Raw genomic sequence first — 25,233 nt, forward strand, 5'->3', positions numbered from 1 at the left:
CAGTTGCCATCCTGGAAGTTCAAATACTGTTATTATGGGTGATTACATCAGCAAAAACCAAAATCCTTATCCAAATGTAATCAACTAAAGTGAATTAGCTACTTAGAACAAGTATGGTAAAAGTGAATACAATTTTTGCTGGCATAGATTTCTCTTTTAAGCGATTAATACTTACTGTATATAGTTCCTATAAGAATAACAATCAAGGTGATCACAATAAGGTATCTGTAGTTATATAGGCCATCACTGATGTATGTTCCCCATGAAGTCAAATGCGTCACTAAACAAGGAGATGGTAAATGAACTTTGTCAGCCTTTAGACGCATCTTGACAGGAACCTGTTAAAAAGAGGCAAACTAATTTTATTTCTCCAAGTAATTAAGTTTTAAATATCATTTCATACTATCCATTTTGATCACACTTCATAAGATAAATGGTTAGTTAAAACTATAAATCCAGAAATGTTTCATAAAAAGTAGAGAACAAAATGAAACAAACACCAGTCAGAAGGACGTGGGAGCTTGGTGTGTGGCAGTGCATGCAGTACATTAAAGCAACTCCTGTACAAAACAATGATGCCTGAATCAGACACACGGCTCAAATTCCAGCACCATTCCATCTGAATGCTGGTTGTGGTCAAAGAAAGATTTTCTGCTTATGGAAAGGAACTATTCTGCACTGAGTCATGTAAATCTGATTTTTTTAAAATTATCAGATACTTATTCCTCTGCATAAAAACTGTATGTCATATGAAAAAAAGTTCAGACTTTTATAGCAAGTATTTACTTCAAAAGTCTAATTAAGTAAGAAACTTATTGACAGATCAAAAGTGCATGCCAGACCAAGATTCGAACTTGAGACCTTTGTCTTTCACAGGTAAGTGCTCTGCAAACAAAGCACAACTCACGACCCATCCTCGTAGCTTTACTTCTGCCAGAACTTTGTCTCCTACCTTCTTACCTCTAATTAAGTTTTTTTTATTTTTTTATTTTTTTTAAGGGCATAGACATATCTGACAAGTGTAAATTTGAATAAAATTATTTTGGGTGTTAGATCATGTCATTATGTTAAACTAATTAAGACAATAAGAAAAGCCAACATTTTAACTAACTTGCAGCAGTCCTCTTCGGAGTGGTGAAGGGAACTGTTGCAAGTAATGGGAGACATTTTGTAATTCTTATTTCATTTTATAGTACTTCATGGCCTATTGCTCGAAAATATTTTTACAAAATAAAATAAAATTATTTTCAAAATATGATACGACCTTAGCAGAACTCTGAACAAAAATCCATCACCAGGAACTTCATTAACAAAATTGTGTATAATGTTCAATATCATGGCCTAACACTTTGTTTACTTTTCAAATTGGCGAACATACTTGACTATCACTATCAGCCCATGGTTTCATCTAATCTATGACTTCTCTAAAATTAAAATGATAATATGAGATGCTCTTAGTGCAAGTAAATTCAAACCTTATGCTATATAAGTAGCACACATAGCACCCAGATATGGCTTGTTTCTTTGCAATGCAGTGGTGAAGTTACTGTAATACTAGTTGACACGATCTCACTCAACTCAGTAGGCTCCATGCATTCCATTGTCTGATCTAAAGCAACACACTAAGTTCCCTAGCCAAGAAAAGCTGTGAAAAACTATGACTGCATGGCATGTTTTACTAGAATTCACCATACACTCTTAAAAAGATGAAAGTTTGTTATACTCTTGCAATTAGGTTGGGATTAGATTGTCTACAACTTGAAATAAAAACTGCTTCCACATCCATACTCTAATGGCAACAACACATCTCTGGCGAACTGGTCAAAAACTACTATTTAGAGTTCAGCTGTAACTGCACATATGACATTCCACTGTTCAAGAATTACTACTTTACTTCCACTGTAATTTCACTTGTGACATTCACACTAAAAGCATCAGCAATATAAAAAAACACAGATAGCTACTTACTGTAAAGATGACAAATTAAGTTGCAGACAGGCACAATTAAAAGCCACTTACACATCAACTTTCGACCGCAGCCTTCATCAGAAAAAGAAAGAGAAACACACGTCATTCATTCACACAAGGAAGCATGACTCATGCACACGACTGCCAATGCTGGCAGCTCAAACCAGAATGCAACTGGTACATGGAATGGAAGCAGCATTCCAGAGGTGAGGAGATGGGGAAGGAGAAGGAGAAAGAATAGTAATGTAAGGTGGGGGTGGGGGAGCACTGTCTGGAGGAGTGTGCAGGGACTAGAGACAAGACTCCAACAGGTGCAGTGTCAGGAGATCGTGGGGCAGAGAGAAGGGGAAAACAGAGTGAAGAAGGAGAGGAGAGGTGAAAGATGGGCACATGCATAGGCAGATGGCAGCAAACAATGAGGGCAGTACACGAGAATAGGGAGGAAGTGACGGGACAGAGGGATGGCAACTGTTGGGTGGAGGATGTGGGGACAGTATGTTACTGTAGGTTGATGCCAGGGTAATTACGAGTGTGAGAAATGTGACGTAAGGATAACTTCCATCTGCGCATTTCAGACAAGCTGGTGGTGGAGGGAAGAATCCAGATGGCTTGAGTAGTGAAGCAGCCATTGAAATCAAGTGCATTATGTTCAGCTGCATGTTGTGTCACAGGTTGCTCTGCTTTGCTCTTGCCCACAGTTTGGCAGTGGTCATTCATCCTGGTGGACAACTGGTTGGTAGTCATACCAATATAAAAAGTTGTGCAACGATTGCAGCAGAACTTGTATACGACATGGCTGTTTTCACAGGTAGCCAGGCCCTGATGAGGTAGGACAAACCTGTGACAGGACTAGAGTAGGATGTGCTGGGTGGATGAATTGGACAGGTCTTGCACCTGGGTCTTCACATGAATATGATTTGGTGGCAAAGGGTTGGGGCTGGGAGTGGCATGGGGTTGGACAAGGATGTTGTGGAGGCTCGGTGGCACCACTATCGGAATGCCTATCCTAATCACACCGTTGCTCCTTGTCCAGCTCTCACCACATATAAACGCTGCCTAGCTGATCCTTTCAAATAGTCACATCTCCCCATACGTCCTAGCAACACCCCACCAAATACAGAGTCAAAATATTCCCATGACACTGGTGTTAAACTTTCCATCAACACCCTCAGTTCCACAGAAGTGAATTCAGCCCCGTCCAAAGGCCTCACCTTTAGCCCTACAACCAAATTTAACCATTTTGGACTTGACAAAGACCTATTGTCCTCCTCCCGATCACTACAATAGAAACACTTCTTTGCTGCCAATCTCTCCAACCAAAACCAACCTAAAGTCTCTGTAAATCCATCTTTATACAGACAGTTGCTAGACCTTGACTGATCAATATAAAATCAATATCAAATCAATACACCTTTGAGCAGTCTAAATTTCCACTTATTTTATTTGAGCAACCAGTTTCAGTGCTATCTTACACCATCTTAAGGTTCTGTAACTGATGTGTAGGGAGAAGGTTGGTTGGTTGGTTTGGGGAAGGAGACCAGACAGCGAGGTCATCGGTCTCATCGGATTAGGGAAGGACGGGGAAGGAAGTCGGCCGTGCCCTTTGAAAGGAATCATCCCGGCATTTGCCTGGAGCGATTTAGGGAAATCACGGAAAACCTAAATCAGGATGGCCGGACGCGGGATTGAACCGTCGTCCTCCCGAATGCGAATGTAGGGAGAATCCCACCCCTGAACCAGTCAGAACAGATGCCAGCATTCAGTGACTCGGATTCACAGATTTCTAACACAGCGACCCCTTCAATCACCAAGGGGCTGGATCATCAAGGGATCACTATGTCAAAGATCTACGGATACCAGTCTTTGAATGCTGGCCCCTATTCTGACTGGACTAGAGGTGGAGTTCTCCTTACACATCGGTCAGGGGGCCTGAAGATGGCATAATGTAGCAGTGAAAGTGGTTGCTCACATAAAACAACTGGAAATTTAGACAGCTGAAGATATTTTAATTTGACATTCTAAAGCCAACCTGATCCCAGCATCAAATCCTGCCTCTCCCAGTTCGTACCACCATCCAACCATGATCCTTCCCTTCTCCCTCCTAACCAACTGCTATTCTCCTTCCAGGAATTCCTTAACTCCAACTTGGCCTCACCATACTTCCCCAGGTCCCTTCCTCAGAACACCAACCTTTCAGCAGAAGAAAGAATAGCTGTACACAACCTCAAAACAAATCCTGTCCTAATCATCCTACCTCCAGACAAAGGTTCCATTACTGTTGTTATGAACTACAGTGACTACCTGGTGCAAGGCCTCTGGCAATTACCTTTCTCCTCCACCTACGAACTTTGCCAGAATGATACCATTCCACAGGTCCAACATAACATCCAATCCCTGTTTAAAGCCTTAGGCCCTTTCCAAAATGTATCCCCTGAACCCATTTCCCTCCTCACCCCTCTGACACCCTGCACAGTGACCATCTACATGCTCCCCAAAAATCCACAAACCCAACAACCCTGGACACCACATTGTGGTTGGTTATTGCCCCCATTGAAAGAGTTTCAGCTCTCATTGATAACACCTCCCACCACTTGCCCATAATCTAGCCTCCCACGTCAAAGATACCAATCACTTCTTTCACTGACTCTCCGCCATCCCCACTCCTTTATCTCCTGGATCTCTACTCGTCACTGTTGACATCAACACCCTATACATCAAGATCCCTTATGCCCCAGGATTTTACCACTACTGAACATTTTTCCATCATCCATCCAAATTCCACAACATCCTAGTCCATTCCTATGCCACTCCCAACCCCAACCCCTTGCCACGAGGATCACATATCTGTGGAGGACTCATGTGCAGGACCTTCCCAATCCACCCACTCAGGACTTCCTGTTCTGTCAAAGGATTATCCTACTACACCATCAGGGGCCAGGTCACCTGCGAAAGTAGCCATGTCACATACCAGTTCTGCTGCAATCACTGCACAGCTTTTCATTTTCGTATGATTACCAACCAGCTCTCCAATAGGATGAATGGCCACTGCTAAACTGTGGCCACAAGAAAAGTAGACCACCATGTAGCACATCATGCAGCTGAACTTAACATGCTTGACCTCAATGGCTGCTTCACTACCTGAGTCAAATGGGCCCTCCTTTCCACCACCAGCTTTTCTGAACTGCGCAGGTGGGAGTTACATTGTCCACTCCCGTAATTATCCTGGTTTCAACCTATGGTAGCATACTGTCCCATACCCTCCACCCAACAGTTTCCACCCCTCTGTCGTGTCATCTCCACCACACTCTCGTCTCCCACCCTCTTTGTGTGTCACCTTCTGTCAGCACACCTGCCCCTTGTTCATCCCTTCTCTCCTTTGTTCCATTCCTCCATCTCCCTGCCCCAAGACCTCTTGACACTGCACCTTATAGCTGTCTAGTCCTTGCACACTCTACCAGATGGTGGGTGCTCCTCTCTCCCCCCACTCATACACTGCAATCCCTTCCCCTTCCACACCCCTTAGAGGCTGCTGCTTCTAATCGATGTGGCAGTTGCATTCCGATCTGAGCTGCTGCAATTGGAAGTCATGTTTGTGGGGTGTGCTTGCTTAAGTGCATGAATGGTGTGCATTTCTCTTTCTTTTCTGATGAAGGTTGTAGCCAAAAACTTATGTCCAAGTGTCTTTCAATTGTGCCTGTCTGCAGCTTAACATGTCATCTTTACAGCAAGTAGCACTCTATCTTTTCCTAGACTGTTGATATTACAACCTGAAGTTCCCACTGTTTCACATTGGTAGGCTGCAGCTATATCTTACTCACGGTCTTCTGCTACTAAATCTCAACATAATCTGTTTATTATCACTTTAAATTTCACTCGATGTTCAATATGTTGTTACACTCACCAAAAGTACTACACTAGGGCCAGCCACTGCAAGGCAAATTTCACACAGGCAATGTGTACGGGCCATAGTCCAGCCTGTGTGACATTTCATGAAGTACTGTGGTGTGCACATTAAGAAGCACTTAGTGCTAACTTTGTGGGTGTGCAGCATATGAGGAAATTGGTGGTATGGATAGTCAAATACCTGAAGTCACATGCATTTTTCCAATGTCAGTTGCAACAGTTTTCGATGGAATTGTACGCAGAGTATGGAGACTTTATATATTAGCAAGGTACATTGGTCAAGAGACATGCCTTAAGAGATTTTTCAATTTAAAACTCATCACTGTTGAATTTATGAAGGAAAAAGGGGTGCAGGAATGAACATTAGAACATCCAGAATGGAGGCTTCACAGTTTAAGCAGACTTGGCTGCCCACTGCTCACAGTAAGACATTGCAAGGTTAGAAATAACTTCTTTCTTATTTGATGGGGATGCATTTAAAATAAAGTCCTGTTACAGAAGGGACACATTCTGACAAACACAATCCAGTCCTCTAAGCTCACTGCCTTTAGAGAAAACAAATGATTTGAAGATTCAGTGTGGCTTTGAAAGAATTACAAGGATAGTTTTCTCAATGTTTCCAGTACTCTGCCAATCTTACAGCTGTTTTCGAGACATGCAAGGTAATTCCCATTTTAATAACAAATTCTTTTCATTAAAACTGTCCTGGACATCTACCTTACTTTCCTCAAATAGAATTTCCGTGTCTCCACAATGAGGTTGCAGAACTGCTACAATATACCAACTAACATACCTAGTCATATGAAAGACCTTTTTTCAATTATTAAAGTAAGTCAGTCGTGATTATGTGGCAAACTGAATGTGAAAACCTGCTTCTGTCGGTATGCCGACAGTTTTTGCCAAATAAAAATTGTAGTACGTCTTCTGTGATCCAAAAATAATTAAATAATAATGAAAATTTGTTGTGTTTGTGATCTATGTCATTCGGTAATGTGAGATGCAAAACCAAGTCGTATGCAGTGCAACTGCACTACCATTTAAATGTGGCATGTTTACAGTTTCCCCTCTCCACCCTGTTTGTACTCAGACACTGTTGCCGGCATGGCAGTGGGGGAAGTGTCAGCTAGGCTAAGTCTATGCAAGAACCACAATCTCGCAACCCCCCCCCCCCCCCCCCTTCACACCAATTACTACACAGTTCATTACTTAGGTTCTAAGCAATTTCTGTGTAACATGCCACGCAGTTATCATGTGCAGTGAGAAAGGGCTGATTCACTTCATCAAAACAACATATCAGAACAGGCATCCAAATCAGATATCATTGTACATGTCCACTTTTGACAATCTGTGATCTCTTTGTTCTCAATGAAATGTGTTTGAAATACTTCAACAAAATCACGGGAGTCCCAGGATACCAAATCTTACACACAGGTGACTAGATCACAGCTTCCTACTGTAGCCTTCGCGGTTCCTCTCTGGTCTCTGAAATGTAATTATGTTTATTGCCAAAAAATTTTTTCAAAAGACAACTAAAGTTGATTACTTATCATACAGACTGGCATTAGGATATGGCTTCTTCAACGTAACTACTGGCTGTTTTCACCCTTTTCCTTCCAGTCAGTGGATGTGACCCATTCTCCCATTGCATAACACTATTTCACATGCTCACACACTCTTAACTGCTCACAACTACACATCCATTCTTCACATGCACTCCCCATTCACCCCAGAAGCATTCCAATCTGCAAACTCTAAATCTGTTTTTAACTAGGGAAAACTCTGAGTTCTAGGGAAATTCCTATAACTCCGAAAATTATAAAAGATACTGACTAATCTATACAATGAACTCATTTTTTTGTATATCACTGTGTGTAGTATTATTAATATTGACAGCATGAATCTCGTATCGTGTATAGTTTCAGCTATAAAAAGGAAGTTGCTGATGCTCAAGGAGGAATGTTACTTACAACAGTGCTGCACTGTTTGCTCCAGCTGATACTTGTTGTGCAAACTACTATTAACAGGAATTTCACAGTGTTACTTTCATGACAACTATGAAAAGCCAATAACACGCCGATATGCATATCATCTTTGTAGATGGAAGACCAAAAGTTGCAAGACAATTCTCTTAACCTTTTCACTGCTGTGGACGTGAATACATGCTCTGCTCTTTAGCTTCCCACCTGCTGCGGATGTGTACATGTGCGCCATTTGTGCTTTCCTACAGCGCTAGTGATGTCTCTAAGCATCCTGAGCTGCCAACATCTAACGGCTGTGGACGTGTTACTTCCACATCTTGGCGAAGAAAAAGTTTCTAGTATTTATCATACAACATATATACCTCTTTGAGTGCTATCATTTTAAAAAACTTCAGTCTGATATCTTGAACCGTTTGTGAAATATGACAATTGTTATGATACTATTCGCAGGGATGGAAAAGGGTGAGTCACACCTGAAAATCCCTCAGATATAAACATATAACTTGAGAAAAAAATGAGATATTGTTCCACTCTCAATTTTAAATAAAATTTTGATATCTTACCTACCTTTGAGACATACACACTAAAATCACCCACATCCAAAGTTTACGTAATGCGTTTTTACTTCTGCAAACCCTTTACAATTTCGTGCAATGTTTTACTTAATTTGGAGGAGAATAGTGAATAATGTAAAGGAATTCAGTACTTTATCAAGCAAAAATATCAGACTTTAAGATGGGAACAAATCAAATTTTTTCAGAGATTAGTTTTCTTAAAATTGGATGATAAGTATTTCACAGTGGGCGCAATGCTGTCTCTCAGCATGAGTAGCAGCATTTGGTGAACAGTGTAGCCACAACAAAGCTGCACTCAGCACGGAACGTAGGGAGCACATCTGTAAAGGGTTAAGGAAAATTTTCCAACGCAAGCCTCCCATCAACTAACACGTTTTACTCAATGGGTAGATGCTTGAATGGTTATAGTGCATTTGTGATGCCTCTAGAAATTAGTTGTTGAGTAGGATTGGCAAAGAACAGCACAAAAGAAAGAGACTTCAATACAAGCTGTTGTGGAGAACTGAAGAATAACTGGCCTTTAGTTCTTCATTATGAATGTCATAAAATCTCATTTTGCAAGTACAGCACAGAAACATATCCACATGTACAAGGGGCATTTGAAAAGTCTGTGCAAAGTCTGAGATATGGCACCACCAACACATATCAAGTTCACGTTTAGTTAGTAGCATCTTTGGAAAGAATGCATACCAAGTCTCAGCCATATTAGTCTATTTCTTTGTGTTTGGCATTCGTGTGAATCAAGGAAGTCAAGTGATTGTCAAAAAATGGACAAAAATGAATTTCGTATGGTGATTAAATATTACTTTATGAAAGGCAAAACACCCCAGGAGACTAAAAAGAAGCTTTCAAAATTTTCGGAGTGGCCATATGGGCGCAAGTGATGCTGAACGTTCTGGACGCCCTGTGAAGGTTACGACTCCAGAAATCATTGATAAAATCCATGATGTGGTGATGGATGACAGAAGAGTTAAGGTGCGTGAGATTGCTAGTGATGTGGGCATATCGAATGAATGAGTACATAATATTTTGCATAAACATTTGGACATGAGAAAGCTATCCACAAGAGGGTTCTGCGATTGCTCAAGCTTGGCCAAAAACGGAATCGTGTGAAGTGTTGCAAGGATGGCTTGCAGCTGTTCAGGAAGAGTCCGCAGGACTTAAAACATCATTTCGTCGCTGTGGATGAAACGTGGATACATTACTATACTCCTGAGACCAAAGAACAATCTGAACAATGGGTTACCAAGGGAGAAACTGCCCCAAAAAAGGCAAAGACCATTCCTTCGAGCGGAAAGGTTATGGCGACTGTCTTTTGGGATTCGCAAGGGGTAATCCTCATCGACTATCTGTAAAAGGGTAAAACTATTACAGGTGCATATTATTCATTGTTATTGGACCGTTTGGAAACCGAGCTGCAAGAAAGACACCGGCGATTGGACCGCAAAAAAGTCCTTTTCCATCACAACAATGCATCAGCACACACCTCAGCATTTGTGGTCTCAAAATTAATGAAAATAAAATTCCAACTCGTTTCACATCACCCCTATTCTCCAGAATAGGCTCCCTCAGACTAATATTTGTTCCCCAATTTGAAGAAATGGCTGGTGGGACAAAGACTTTATTCAAACAAGGAGGTGATTGCAGCAACTAATAGATGTTTTGCAGACTTGGACAATTCTTATTATTTGGAAGGGATCAACAAATTAGAACAGCATTGGATGAAGTGTACAAGTCTAAAAGGAGATTACGTCGAAAAATAAAAAAGGTTTACCCCAAACACATAAGTATTTTTTATTTTAGCACGGACTTTTCAAACGAACGTCATAGAAGGTGCAAACAGTTGCCAGGAGGCAACGAGCAGAGGTAGGACTTCAGCAACTTTATATAAAGTCATCAGATACACGCATCTTACAAAACCAATCCTTTTCAACAATGAAAAAAAGAATAATGAATTTGTCAGAAAAGTCACAGTTTATAATAAATTAAGGGAAGTCATCTAATGAAATAGTAGTGATACCTGGAGTTTCCCAAGGAAGTGCTACAGTCCCTCTACTCTTCTTACTATATGTAAATGATTTAGGAGATAATCCGAGCAACCTTCTTGGACTGTTTGCAGATTTTGCTATCATTTACTGCTGAAAATTCATCAGAAGATTTAAAATGAATCATTAAATGATTTAGTGAAGACTCAGTTTCCTACTCATCACAACGCTTTAAAGAAGCAAATACGTACTTATAAAGCATATCTCAGTGTTTATGACATCACACTCCTGAGCTGTGCATCATACAACTATGTAATTCTGCAAGTACATTCAGTGGTAGATGTGGACACTATCTGCACAATGTGTTCTAACAGAGTCAGTAGTAACGAAGTAGTATATTAAAACGTCATGCCTTATACAGAAGTTTTATTGTATGAATAGCGAAAATGCAGTAAGTAATACATTCATTACTTTATACGGGGTGCCAGCAAGAGAAAGTTTCAAAGAGGTTTGAAATAATGTGTAAAGTCTGTTGTAGATTGCTACCCACTGAGTGAATAGCGAAGAAAACACCCCACAGATGAAAATATGAGGATATCAGCAGAAGTAGTGGTCAATATTTGGTATCACATTACCAATTATTGTCTCAATATGTGCAACCATGATGACTAATAGGAAAGTAACCTTTGCATTTCCTGAATGTCAAGTTAACCAGAATTAATAGAGAAGATAGTCTGCTCCACGGACTGAAGACATGGCTCGTGCACAATTCCTGCTCATTTCTGCTTCGTAGTGTGATGCCACCAAGACAATTCCTTTCCTTCATGATTGACTGATTGTGGAGGCCCTGTGAATGGCCAGTTAGTTGCCAGACTTAAATCCACTCGATATCTCTTTATGGGACCTTGTCTTTTGTTTTTATATTATTTTCAGTTTTTGCAATTACATTAAATTAGTCAAGCTGTGGTGGAGGCTGGGTGGTGTGGACTGGGCGGTTTTTTAGGTTAGAAGGCCTCGGGGTGGGCTGCAATCTCAAAGGGTGCGTGGCAAATACAGGACGTGCTCGGATCAAGGAACAGTCGGAATTGTAGTTGTAAACTGTTGTAGTTGTGCTGGGAAAGTCCCTGAGCTTCAAGCGCTAATAGAAAGCACAGAAGCTGAAATCGTTATAGGTACAGGAAGCTGGCTAAAGCCTGAAATAAGTTCTGCACAAATTTTTACGAAGTCTCAGACGGTGTTCAGGAAAGACAGATTACGCAGAATTGGTGGTGGAGTGTTTGTGTCTGTCAGTAGTGGTTTATCTTGTAGTGAAATCGAAGTAGATACTCATTGCGAATTGGTATGGGTGGAGGTTATACTTAACAGCCGAACTAAGTTAATAATTGGATCCTTCTACCGACCCCCAGACTACTATGATATAAAACTTCCTGGCAGATTAAAACTGTGTGTCCGACCGAGACTCGAACTCGGGACCTTTGCCTATCGCGGGCAAGTGCTCTACCATCTGAGCTACCAAAGCACGACTCATGCACGGTACTCACAGCTTTACTTCTGCCAGTATCTCGTCTCCTACCTTCCAAACTTTACAGAAGCTCTCCTGCGAACCTTGCAGAACTAGCACTGCTGAAAGAAAGGATATAGCGGAGACGTGGCTTAGCCACAGCCTGGGGGATGTTTCCAGAATGAGATTTTCACTCTGCAGTGGAGTGTGCGCTGATATGATATAGTTGCTGAACAGTTCAGAGAAAATTTGAGTCTCGTAACAAATAAATACACCACTCATATGGTTATAGTTGGTGGGGACTTCAACCTTCCCTCGATATGTTGGCAAAAATACTTGTTCAAAACCTGTGGTAGGCAGAAAACATCTTCCAAGATTGTCCTAAATGCTTTCCCCGAAAATTATTTCGAGCAGTTAGTCCACAAACCCACGTGAATTGTAAATGGTTGCGAAAACACACTTGACCTCTTAGCCACAAGCAATCCAGAGCTAATAGAGAGCATCATGACTGATACAGGGATTAGTGATCACAAGGTCGTTGTAGCTAGGCTCAATACTGTTTCTTCCAAGGAAACAAATGCAAAATAATTTTATTTAAAAAAGCGGATAAAGTGTCACTAGAAGCCTTCCTAACAGACAATCTCCATTCCTTCCGAACCGACTATGCAAATGTAGACGAGATGTGGCTCAAATTCAAAGTAGTAGCAGCTGCAATTGAGAGATTCATACCTCATAAATCGGTAAGAGATGGAACTGATCCCCCATGGTACACGAAACAGGTCCGAACGCTGTTGCATAGGCAACGGAAAAAGTGTGCAAAGTTCAGAAGAATGTGAAATCCCGAAGATTGGCTAAAATTTACAGACGCGCGAAATTTGGCACGGACTTCAATGCGAGATGCCTTTAATAGGTTCCACAACAAAACATTGTCTCGAAATTTGGTAGAAAATCCGAAGAAATTCTGGTCGTATGTAAAGTACACAAGCGGCAAGACACAGTCAATACCTTCGCTGCGGAGTGCCGATGGTACTGTTACCGACGACTGTGCCGGTAAAGCAGAGTTATTGAACGCAGTTTTCCGAAATTCCTTCACCAGCGAAGATGAATGGAACATTCCAGAATTTGAAACACGAACAGCTGCTAGCATGAGTTTCTTAGAAGTAGATACCTTAGAGGTTGCAAAGCAACTCAAATCGTTTGATATGGGCAAGTATTCAGGTCCAGATTGTATACCGATTAGGTTCCTTTCAGATTACGCTGATACAATAGCTCCCTACTTAGCAATCATATACAACCGCTCGGTCACCGATAGATCTGTACCTACAGATTGGAAAATTGCACAGGTCGCACCAGTGTTTAAGAAGGGTAGTAGGAGTAATCCATCGAACTACAGACCTATAACATTGACGTCGGTTTGCAGTGGGGTTTTGGAGCATATACTGTATTCAAACATTATGAATCACCTCGAGGGGAACGATTAATCAGCATGGTTTCAGAAAACATCGTTCTTGTGCAACGCAGCTAGCTCTTTATTCGCACGAAGTAATGGCCGCTATCGACAGGGGATCTCAAGTTGATTCCATATTTCTAGATTTCCGGAAAGCTTTTGACACCGTTCCTCACAAGCAACTTCTAATCAGGCCGCGGGCCTATGGGGTATCGTCTCAGTTGTGCGACTGGATTCGTGATTTCCTGTCAGGAAGGTCGCAGTTCGTAGCAATAGATGGCAAGCCATTGAGTAAAACTGAAGTGATATCAGGTGTTCCCCAGGGAAGCGTCCTGGGACCTCTGCTGTTCCTGATCTATATAAATGACCTGAGTGACAATCTGAGCAGTTCTCTTAGGTTGTTCGCAGATGATGTTGTAATTTACCGTCTAGTAAGGTCATCCGAAGACCAGTATCAGTTGCTAAGCGATTTAGAAAAGATTGCTGTATGTTGTGGCAGGTGGCAGTTGCCACTAAATAACGAAAATTGTGAGGTGATCCACATGAGTTCCAAAAGAAATCCGTTGGAATTCGATTACTCGATAAATAGTACAATTCTCAAGGCTGTCAATTCAACTAAGTACCTGGGTGTTAAAATTACGAACAACTTCAGTTGGAAAGACCACATAGATAATATTGTGGGGAAGGCGAGCCAAAGGTTGCATTTCATTGGCAGGACACTTAGAAGATGCAACAAGTCCACTAAAGAGACAGCTTACACTACACTCGTTCGTCCTCTGTTAGAATATTGCTGCGCAGTGTGGGATCCTTACCAGGTGGGATTGACGGAGGACATCGAAAGGGTGCAAAAAAGGGCAGCTCGTTTTGTATTATCACGTAATAGGGGAGAGAGTGTGGCAGACATGATACGCGAGTTGGGATGGAAGTCATTAAAGCAAAGACGTTTTTTGTCGCGGCGAGATCTATTTATGAAATTTCAGTCACCAACTTTCTCTTCCGAATGCGAAAATATTTTGTTGAGCCCAACCTACATAGGTAGGAATGATCATCAAAACAAAATAAGAGAAATCAGAGCTCGGACAGAAAGGTTTATGTGTTCGTTTTTCCCGCGTGCTGTTCGGGAGTGGAATGGTAGAGAGATAGTATGATTGTGCTTCAATGAACCCTCTGCCAAGTACTTAAATGTGAATTGCGGAGTAATCATGTAGATGTAGATGTAAAAGTTTAACTGAGACTTAACTTCTTACTATTCTTAATTTGTTTCTGTTCCTTACAACTAGCTGATGTATAAAAAATAAAACCACATAAAAAAGCATACACATCAATATAGTTCCTTTTTGATTCTCTTTTACCATGCCAAACTGATGTACAGTTGTACAGTGTTGCCACTCTTTCCTCCTATCTGATGCAGCTGCACAGAAACATTCAAAAGCTCCTTTCAGTTGGCTCATAGCTGGATGTAATGCCCAAGAGCAGAGTTGCCCCCCAGTGACCGAACACCCTGCTGAGCACAACATGTTGCATTTCAATGGCTGCTTCGCAACTTCTAACATCTAAATCCTTACCCTCAACATCAACTTCTCTTAACTATGTGGATGGGAGTCGTCCATGCAGCACATCCTTCATTTCTGTAATCCTCCTAGTTTCCAATACCTGTACCCCCATCCTGCTCCAGGCCCCTAACTTTACACGTCCTGCAGCCACACCCATTTCCCATTGAGATCTCCCTTCCTCTGTTGTGCTGCCCTCTTCCAACCCACTACTCAATATCACTGTCATCACGAGCCACACAAACCCACCTATGCTTGTGTTGCATTCCTATTCCACACACCTGTTACCTCTCCCTCCTGCACCTCTATCCTGCGCATCTGCTGCCTCCATCCCACCCTCAGCCACCCATCCCCAAACTTCCCTCCCACTTCCCACCTCCTTTTGCCCTTCACCTACTCCATCTGACACAAAACCTCCACCCCAGTCAAGATAGTGAATGGCAGTTTTAGCACAGTGTTGATGTAGTCATACAGGTCCCAAAGCTAACAAAGTTCTCTGTCTTGTTTGTGTGTTTTTCAGCAACTCTTCTATTCGTTGAGTTGTGACATTTACTCTCAAATCTTTTAAAAGAAGAAATTAGACATTCTAAATACAGCAATTTCTACGAAACTAATAACTTGACATCTGTGAGTATAAGTTGACTTAGTCTGTATCAGATGAACAATATTAATGGCACAAATTAATATAATTCCTTCACACACTTGGAGTCCGAAAATTGTAATTGAAATGTAGAAGTAGCTTGCACCACTATGGAAGGATTCTAAATTTTCTGTTTCTTTATATCACAAATGGTTTCAAGCAATCGTCCATTTTCGAATGCCAGTCAGCCACAGGTTGAAAATGAAAATTAATCGCAAAGAAGCCTATTCTTCTCTAAAAAGAAAAAAAATATGACTGACTGGATAACCAGTGTCTTAAAACTAAAATTTATAACAACTTAACTGCTCAAAACCAAATTCCTTGTTGGAATGTAGACTGTGATCAAGCAGTAAAATCTCAACACAAAGAATTCAAAATATGGAATAAAAAAAATCAGAAAATGCAAGACATGTTTGTGGCAACTACAAAAGAACGTTAATCAGTGATTAGACAAACAAAATGACAATACAAGAACAGTCAAGTCCACAAAATTGAAAATGATTTTCAAAAAACATAATACAAGGACATTTTTACAAAACTTTCAGAACAAAGCTGAATGGATGCCAGTTCCCCAGCATCTGCTTCAAATACAATCCTGACACTTATTTGGCAGCATCTGCTTAGCATATTTCCTCAAAGTTTTTTTTCTTTTTTTTTTTTTTTTTTTTTTTTTATCCCAGTAAAATCATACTGTATCAGAGTGCAATTAAAACTAATACAGAATGCAAAATAACAAATTCACAGAATTTGGCACAAAAAGGGCACCATTACCTGCAAATTCTGACAGGTAAGATCAGAAATAACGCTGACATTCATTTTTAAGCTTAATTCTCCAAGTTTCCAGAACTCGTCACTCAAAATTATCCTGTAAGATGATGATGATAGGCGGACAGCAGAATCCTTTTTTACCACAGTAAGAAGTGTGTTTTCTGACTCCACCTGAAAAGAATGAGCAGATAAGACAATGAGTTAATATAAATTCCAACAAAAGATGTACGTTTCTTAAATCGTAATTGTTTATTTTTAACTGTTAATGGCAACATTAACAATCAATTCCTTTGTTAAATTATAACAATGATGAATTACAACAGACATGTTCTGCCTGTTGATGTTCCCATTAGTACCTTTAGGTGAGAACTACTGCCATCCCCTTCACCCTCTCTCCCTTGCCCTCAAGCAGAAGTAGTTGACAATAGCATATAAACAACCATTACTGACACAGATTAGATACCAGTCTACTATTAGAACTGAAAACTGACTCTTTGAGAATAATAGACACTTCTGCTGCCTGAAAGTTAGAAAAAAATTTACATTTTGTTGAAAAACTCGAAAATGCCGATATATAATTACCATGATGTGAACAAACTGTCAAAAAATCTACGTACAGACGCTCACATTATTTCACAAGGGGGTCTTCTTTCATTTTTTAAATACATTCAAAAATTCTCAATTCACACAAATGACATGCTCTGAAGAGAAATTACTGTAGTCTCTCCATGACATATGGCACAATTGAGATACCTGTTTCTTTAGCACCTTAATTTCCTTCTCCATTTAATTACTAGAGGGATAAAGACATCACTATGGGTATGATTCACCCCTTTGCGGGCTACCAACCCCACTGTGATGTTAAAATACAGCAAGCAAACTGGCAGGAGTTTCCAGTTTGCTTCAAAATTATTCATCTGAGCACTGATGTTTCTTCATTTTCCCTTACTTGGTTAACAAGAGTAAGACAAGGAAGAAGAAACAACAATAGCTGATTACAAGACTCATGGCAATCATAAATGCACTTTGTCCTGGATTTACATCTAGGAGAAGGTGATAATATTTGCACTGAAACTCTTTTTGTACTTTAATCTTCAATGGAGAGCTTCCATCACTGAGCACTGTTGTTACAGATTTTGATTGTCTATAGGCTTTCGAGCATCCTATTAACATTACAGCCTTTTTTGTTCACTTGATAATACATTGCTGTTTGTCTGATGGATAGGAATGACTGCAATACGATAAGGATATATTGCTATCCAGCACACAGAGGAGACATTGAGTTGCAGACAGGCACTATGAAAATGACTGCTAAATGTTTAAGCTTTCAAACAAAAAAAAGTCCTTCTCCTGAAATAGAAAACACACACATTCGTACAAGCAGAACCCACACACACATGGCCCCTGACTCCAGACACTGTGATTTGACAGTAGTCTTCTACAGTGGGTGGTGGGGCTAAACAGGAAGCATGAGGCATGGAGGGAGATGGATACCAGGGTAAGGGTGGGCGAAGATATTGTGCTGACTGTGGGAGCATGCAGGGACAAGAGGGGACAGGATAGGCTGCTATGTGCAGAGTCAGGTGGTTGAGGTTTGGGAGGGGAGGGGTGGGGGGACTTGGAGGTGTGTTGGTGAGATAGAAAGCATGTGTCGTGGTGGAATGGGAGGAAGGAAGGAGACATGCAGATGGAGGACAGGGACTAGTGAAGATTAAGGTGGGGGGGGGGGGGGGCGGAGGAGGGGGGTGTTCCAGGAACGAAGCATATGTTGTAGAGACAGGTCTCACCTGTGCATTTCAGAATAGCTGGTATTGGTAGGAAGGATATAGATGGTACCAGCTGTGAAGCAATCATTGAAGTGAAGCACATCGTATTGGGCAGCAGTTTAGCAGCAGAGTTGTCCAGCTTTCTCTTGGCTACAGTTTGCAGAAGCCATTCATGCAGACAGACAGCTTGTTGGTTGTCATGTCCATGTAAAAAGCGGCATAGTGGTTGTAGCTTAGTTTGTAGATCACATGGCTGCATTCACAAGTAGCTCTGCCTTTGCTGGGGTAGGAGATGCTTGCGACAGGACTGGGGTAGGCAACAGTGGGAGAATAGGTCTTGCATTTAGGTCTATTACAGGGATATCAGCCACATGGCAAGAGACTGGGATTAGGAGTTTGTAAGGAAGGATAAGGATATTATGTGGACTCTGTGGATGACGGAATACCTCTGAGTGATGGGTGAGTATGATAGTGGGGAGGATTGATCATTAACACTGGCAGGACAATTTTGGTCTGTGAATGCCTCAGTAGAGCCCTTGGCATTTTTGGAAAGTGATTGCCAGTCACTACAGATGTGACGACCTCTGGCGGCTAGGCTGTATGGAACGGACTTCCTAGTATGGAATGGATGGCAGCTGTTGAAGTAAAGATATTCTTGGTGGCCGGTAGGTCTGATGTGGACAGAGTTACTGATGCCATTCTTGAGGTGGAGGTCAATATCGAGTTAAGAGGCTTGTTGGTTTGAGGACCAGGATGAAACGGGTGATGACTTTTACATAGAAGGTAGGTTACGACTAACACCATAACTTACCCTCCTGTAGAAAATTTGCTAACCATTTCCTCCACAGATTCTTCACAGTTCCTGTGCCTTACCATCCGGAGCTCTCCCGTCATATGTTAATATTCCCAATGCTCATGGTGGCCTTGTTGCTACTGAACATTACCTTTCCCAACACCCGATTGACTCCAAACCTATTGTCTCCTTCCCCATTACCAAGACCAACTATATCCTCATCCACAATTACTCCCCCTTTGAAGGCATCACCTACAAACAAATCCATGGTACAGCAATAGGCACCATGGCACCATCTTATGCCAACCTATTCATGGGTCACCTAGAGAAATCCCTGCTAACGATCCAGAATTCCAAACCATGTGGTTCAGATTCAATGGCAACATCTTCACAATCTGGGCTAAGGATGTGGGAACATACCTAGAGAATCCCAACACTTTCTTCCCTATTAATTTCACCTGACTCTCCTCAAACCAGTAAGCAACATTCCTCCATGTTGACCTCTGCAAACTAGACTGCAACCACTGTGCCACTTTCTAATAGGGCATGACAAAAAGCTGTCTGTCCACACAAACAGCTACTGCAACTCTGGTCAAGTCTTGTTGCTGAACATGGCTCAATGTACCTCCACCCACATCACACTTATCGACATCCTCCACTTTGACAGCTGCCACCCATCCCAAACCAAGAAATCCCTTTCATACAGTTTACCCAACCAAGAACATCACATCTGTAGTGATGCGTAGTCCCTCTTCAAATATGCCAAAGGTCTCACTGGGGCATTCACAGAATAAAAGGACCCTGCTAACCTTGTCCAGAAAGATCTCCCATGCTTTGTCTCTCCAAGTCACCTACCATCCCTCACACACACACACACACACACACACACACACACACACACACACACACACACACACACTCACTGTCCAGCTACAAAGCAGCACGGTTTCGACTTCCGTTCACCATGCCATGAAATGAGGAATATCCTCCCCACTATCCTCCCCAGCCCTCCTACATTTGTATTCCACCAACCTATGCAACAACCTTGTCTATCCCTACTCCACCCCTAGTCCCAACCCCCCTGTCTCATGTTTCATATGCCTGCAACAGACCTAGAAGCAAGACCTATCCAATACATCATCCCTCTCCATCTACTCAAGTTCTGTCACAACCATCTCCCACGATGCTAAAAGTTAGGATACCCGTGAAAGCAATCATGCTCTGCAAACTAGGCTGCAGCCACTGTGCCAGTTTCTAATGAGGCATGACAATAGGCTGTCTGTCCATATGAATGGCTCCTGCAAACTGTGTTCAAGGGACAGTACGACCATCTTGTTGCTGAACATGATGTGCTTCACTTCAATGATTGCTTCATAGTCTGCACCTTCTGTATTCTTACTAACACCAACAGCTTTTCTGAATTACACATGTGGGAATTCTCCCTATGACATACCCTTTGTTCCCATGCCCCCCTCCCTCCCCCTGACCTCAACCTTCACTGCGTAATGTAGCAGAATAGGACAATATTTAGTGAATAGTATGATTCCAAACTTGTCAGAGAATGTGATGCAAACACACAATGTTTACATTACACAGGTGCTAAAGCGTGAATTGTAATGTTGTTGAATTACCATATTGATGAGAATAAGTAGACTTAAGATTAAATGTGCTCAATTAAACAAATTCTAATTTATAGAGATATTGCACTACAAACTAAAAATATGTCAAATGTAATGTGAACAAAAGCCCAATATATTATTTGTGGAATTTATAATCAGAAGAGTGATAGTATCTATGACGCAAGCCTCCATAAAGACACAACAAGATTTATGTAAGGAACAAAAGTTACACTGTATTTGTAAAGTAATTAACAGAAATAATTAAGACATTGTTACTGATGTACATTCCACATAACATTTACGTGAAAACTGTAATATTTCGACATGCAAACTGTTTCAAAGCATAATGTAACTTTGTAATTGTTGTAATGTATACAAAGAGCAATGGCAGTAACTTTATGGTGTCCATCCTGACACAGTTTTATCATCAGTATGTATTCAGTTTTCAGATACTAAACCCATGTTAGTATTATATGTGTTGTCATGCAATAAACGTATTTTTTTTTTTTTTTTTTTTTTTTTTTTTTTTTTGCTTGAACTAAATTGCCTGACATGTGTAACTTGGACCAAGATGTTATTTTAAGTGGAGTACTTGCATGAAACCTGAGTTACACACCTTGATTACATCTTCTAGAGTCATCAGCAAATTAAACCTTAAGCCCCCATAAGCATACTGGAAAAATCATATCTCCCTTGTTTTCTAAGCTTTTCAAAATTTATTCAAGGGTTTTTGCACTGGCCATGAAAGCTTCAGTGGTCTACAATAGAAATGAGTATGGTAGTAATTCTTTGCATAATCAAAAATATTTTCTATGAAATGCATACTGTTGTAATAAGATCCACCATAGCTGCTTTTTTCATATTTTAAGTTCTTACAAAATATCACTCACCAATGAGGCACCACTCAAAACTGCTAATAAATATAACAGGTAAAAAGTATAACAACCAACAACTCTGGTGGATCTTATTACACCAGCACAAATTCCATAAAATTTGTTAAGGGTCTAGAATATGAAACAAAAGAAATAGTCAAGACATTTCCTGAAAATATTGTGTTCTCAGTCATTTTGTTTTATATGTGTAATGCTGCAATATCTAAATCCAAGTGGCTCAAAAACAAAACATTTATAGTTAAGAAGATAATTATAAGACACACTTGCCTTGCAGACTATTGAAGATCTCCAAAACAGATGAAACAAGTTTGATTAAAAAGAAAAAGAAAATTCGGTTACTAAAAACAAGCAGTAGTTATTATTACTTACAAGATAAACAAACAATGGAAAATCCAAGACACAATTCTTTCACCCCCTCTCCCCTTCCCTGCTCTCATTCCAACACTACGCACTTTCTAATCCACCAATGTACCCACTAGTCTTTTTTTCTGTACTCTGCTTCTCTGATCGCCCCTCCCCTCTCTCCCACTATCTTCCACCATCCCACCTCAGACCCTTGACTGCACTTAGCTGCCCTACCCTATCCTGCCCCCACCGTGTCCGTGCTCCCACAAGCAGCAATTTACATTCCACCACTCCTACCCTGCTACGCCTCCCCCTCCTCCGCCTCCTCACCCCAGCCACTTCTTTACCCCCAAGACCCAGTTTGCATCTCCCACCAAGTGATGTTGCTCACAGTCAGGCTCAGTGGCCAGAGACAATGGTCACATATGTGAGTTGTTCTTGTGTGTGTGTGTGTGTGTGTGTGTGTGTGTGTGTGTGTGTGTGTGTGTTGTCTGCTTTAGAAAAAGGCTTTTTGGCTGAAAGCTCAACATGTATGGCAGTCTTTCTGTTGTTCCTGTATCAGTCTCTGACTCAACATCTCCTCTATATCGGGAGCAGCAAACTTTTCATATTACAAGATAAACACCATTTTATGCGTGTACTGGAGGACACAGGTAACATTAGCTTCCTGAATTTTATGTTTCTCTCTAAACATTGAGCCGACTACATTCCTAGACAAATGGTCGCCCTATCAAATGACTTACTTTTAGTGATGAGGTTGGTATATCTCCACCCCCTCCTTAGCAGCAGAATATCCAAACCAAACTTCTATCTTTCACAATGGTTCAACATAATTGCATGCACATGCACAATTGCTTCTCCCACATCACTGAGACTGATCAGTTTAGGTCAAGGATAACCATGGATGGAGGGGGGGAGGGGGGGAGGGAGGGGGGGAGAATGGGTATACTGCCACTCTGATGTTCAAGCTGTGTTCATCAATCATTTTGACATATAACTCAGGGGCAATGTGAGTACAGCTTTGCCTTGCTGAATGAAAGGGGCACCTATGGGGTATTGTAAGTGAACCAACGGTTGAATAGCATTTGGCAGTATGCTCTTTTTCTGTTTACCAATGATAGATTACATGTATCAGATAACCAAATGAAACTCATGTAAGGATACCCTCACACACACACACACACACACACACACACACACACACACACCACCTATCTGAAATATGCCCTCTTTGCAAGTGGGATCTATATCTACATAAATAATCTGCAAGCCATAGTATGTCGTGCAGTGGAGAGTGCACTGTACCACTACTTGCCAAACAGAGCGAGGGAAAAACGAATATGTATATGTTTCCATATGAGTCCTAATTTCTTGTATCTTATCTTCATGGTACTTACGCACAATGTATGTTGGCAGCAGTGGAATAGTTCAGCAGTCATCTTCAAATGCCAGTTCTCTAAATTTTCTCAACAGTGTTTCTCAAAAGGATGTCACCATCCCATGAGTTCCCGAAGCATCTCCGTAACACTTATGTGTCGTTTGAACCTATCTGTAAAAAATCTAGCAGCCCACCTCTGAACTAGTTCGACGTCTTCCTTCAATCCGACCTGGTATGTATCCCAAGCAGTACTCAAGAATATGTCACACAGTGTCCTACAGGCAGTCTCCATTACAGGTGAACTGTTCTTTCCTAAAATTCTCCCAGTAAACTATTGCACTTCATATTGCTTCACAAAGTTACAGCCAGATATTTAAATGACTTGACTGTTCAATCAGGACATTAGTAATACTGTATCCGAACATTATGAGTTTGAGCTTCCTATTAACTTGGATCAACCTACATTTTTTCACATTTAGAACAAGCTGCCATTCCTGGAAATTTTGTCTATGTTGTCTTGTTATGTTCCTACAGTCACTCAACTTCGATACCCTGCCATACACCACGGCATCATCAGCATACAACCGCAGCTTGCTGCCCACCCTGTCCACCAAATCATTTATGTGTATACAGAACAACAGCGGTCCTTATCACACTTCCCTGGGGCTCTCCTGAGGATACCCCTGTCTCTGATGAACATACTGGGTTCTATTATTTACGAAGTCTTCGAGCCACTCACATATCTGTGAACTTATTCCATATGCTCATACCTTCATTAACAGCCTGCAATGGAGTACTGTGTCAAATGCTTCCTGGGAATCTAGAAATATGGAATCTGCCTGCTGCCCTTCATCCATAGTTCTTAGTATACAGTACATTATGTGAGAAAAGAGCAAGCTGAGTTTCGCATGAGCGGTGCTTTCTAAAACCATGCTGATTCGTGGACACAAGTTTCTCAGTCTCAAGAAATTTTAGTATATCTGAACTGAGGATATGTTCAAGGATTCTGCAGCAAACTGAACTTAGTTTTGCGGGTCCATTCTTTTACCCTTCTTGTATGCTGGAGTCACCTGCGCTTTTTTCCATTCACATGGGGCTTTCTGCTGTGTGAGAGATTCATGATAAATGCAAGCTAGGTAAGGGTCCAATGCCACAGAGTACTCTTTGTAAAATCAAACTGGGATTCCATCCGGACCTGGTAATTTATTTACTTTCAAATCTTTTTAGCTGTTTCTTTACACCAGGTATGCTTATTACTGTGTCATCCACATGGGAGTCTGTCAGGTAGTCAAATGACATTATGTTTGTACGATTCTCCTGCATGAACGATTTCTTAAACATGAAATTTAAAACTGTGGCGTTCATTTTGCTATCTTCAACTGACACCCCCGACTGGTCAACAAGGATCTGAATGGAAGCCTTAGCCCGCACAATGATTTTACATAAGACCAGAATTTTCTTGGGTTCCCTTCCAGATTATTTGCTAAGGTGTGACAGTGGTAGTTGTTGTAACAGTCTCTGCTTCTTCCTCAACACCTGACATATTTCATTATTATACCATGGTGGGTCTCTTCCATCTTTTATCCACTCACTAGGCATGTAACTCTCCAGACCACTATTTGCAGTCCGCTTAAACTTTGCCCATAATTCCTCTACATCCATCTCAATGGAACTAAGTGATGCCAACTCACTGTCTAAGTAAGATGCTAATAATTACTTATTTGCTCTATCTAGCAGAAACATACTCCTAGCCTTCTTGACTGATTTATTAACTTTCACAATCATATTTGCTATAATGGCATCCGGATCGTTAATTCCTGATTCTATACTGACATTGTTGATAAGGTCCAGCCTATTTGTAGTTACAACATCTAAAATATTTCCACTGCATGTGGGCTGCAACGCTAACTGCTCAGTACAATTATCAGAAAACATGTTTCAAGGTATTTGGCACAACTGTCCACCTGCATCCCCCGCAATGAATCCATAGACATCCCAATCTATACTCAGCAGTTTAAAGTCACCTCCAACTGGTATCTCATGATCTGGGCATTTATGTGCTCTTGACAGTAGACTTTCTTTGAATGACTCTAGAGCTGTCACAGCAGAATCGGGTCGCCACT

At 41.1% G+C, this 25,233-nt stretch overlaps 1 protein-coding gene across 1 annotated transcript in view; it reads right to left on the reverse strand.

The window, feature by feature from the left end:
• The window catches only part of LOC124797975 (nuclear pore membrane glycoprotein 210), a 270,129-nt gene that overhangs the window by 46,696 nt on the left and 198,200 nt on the right, over positions 1-25,233 (reverse strand). Inside the window, exons 12-13 of the mRNA XM_047261146.1 lie at positions 16,320-16,487; positions 176-338 (exon numbers count right to left, since the gene is read on the reverse strand). Coding sequence (XP_047117102.1) covers positions 176-338; positions 16,320-16,487 — 331 coding nt within the window. The remainder of the gene's footprint in view (positions 1-175; positions 339-16,319; positions 16,488-25,233) is intronic.

The sequence above is a fragment of the Schistocerca piceifrons genome, chromosome 5 (genome assembly GCF_021461385.2).
Source record: "Schistocerca piceifrons isolate TAMUIC-IGC-003096 chromosome 5, iqSchPice1.1, whole genome shotgun sequence".
Classification (NCBI taxonomy): domain Eukaryota; kingdom Metazoa; phylum Arthropoda; class Insecta; order Orthoptera; family Acrididae; genus Schistocerca; species Schistocerca piceifrons.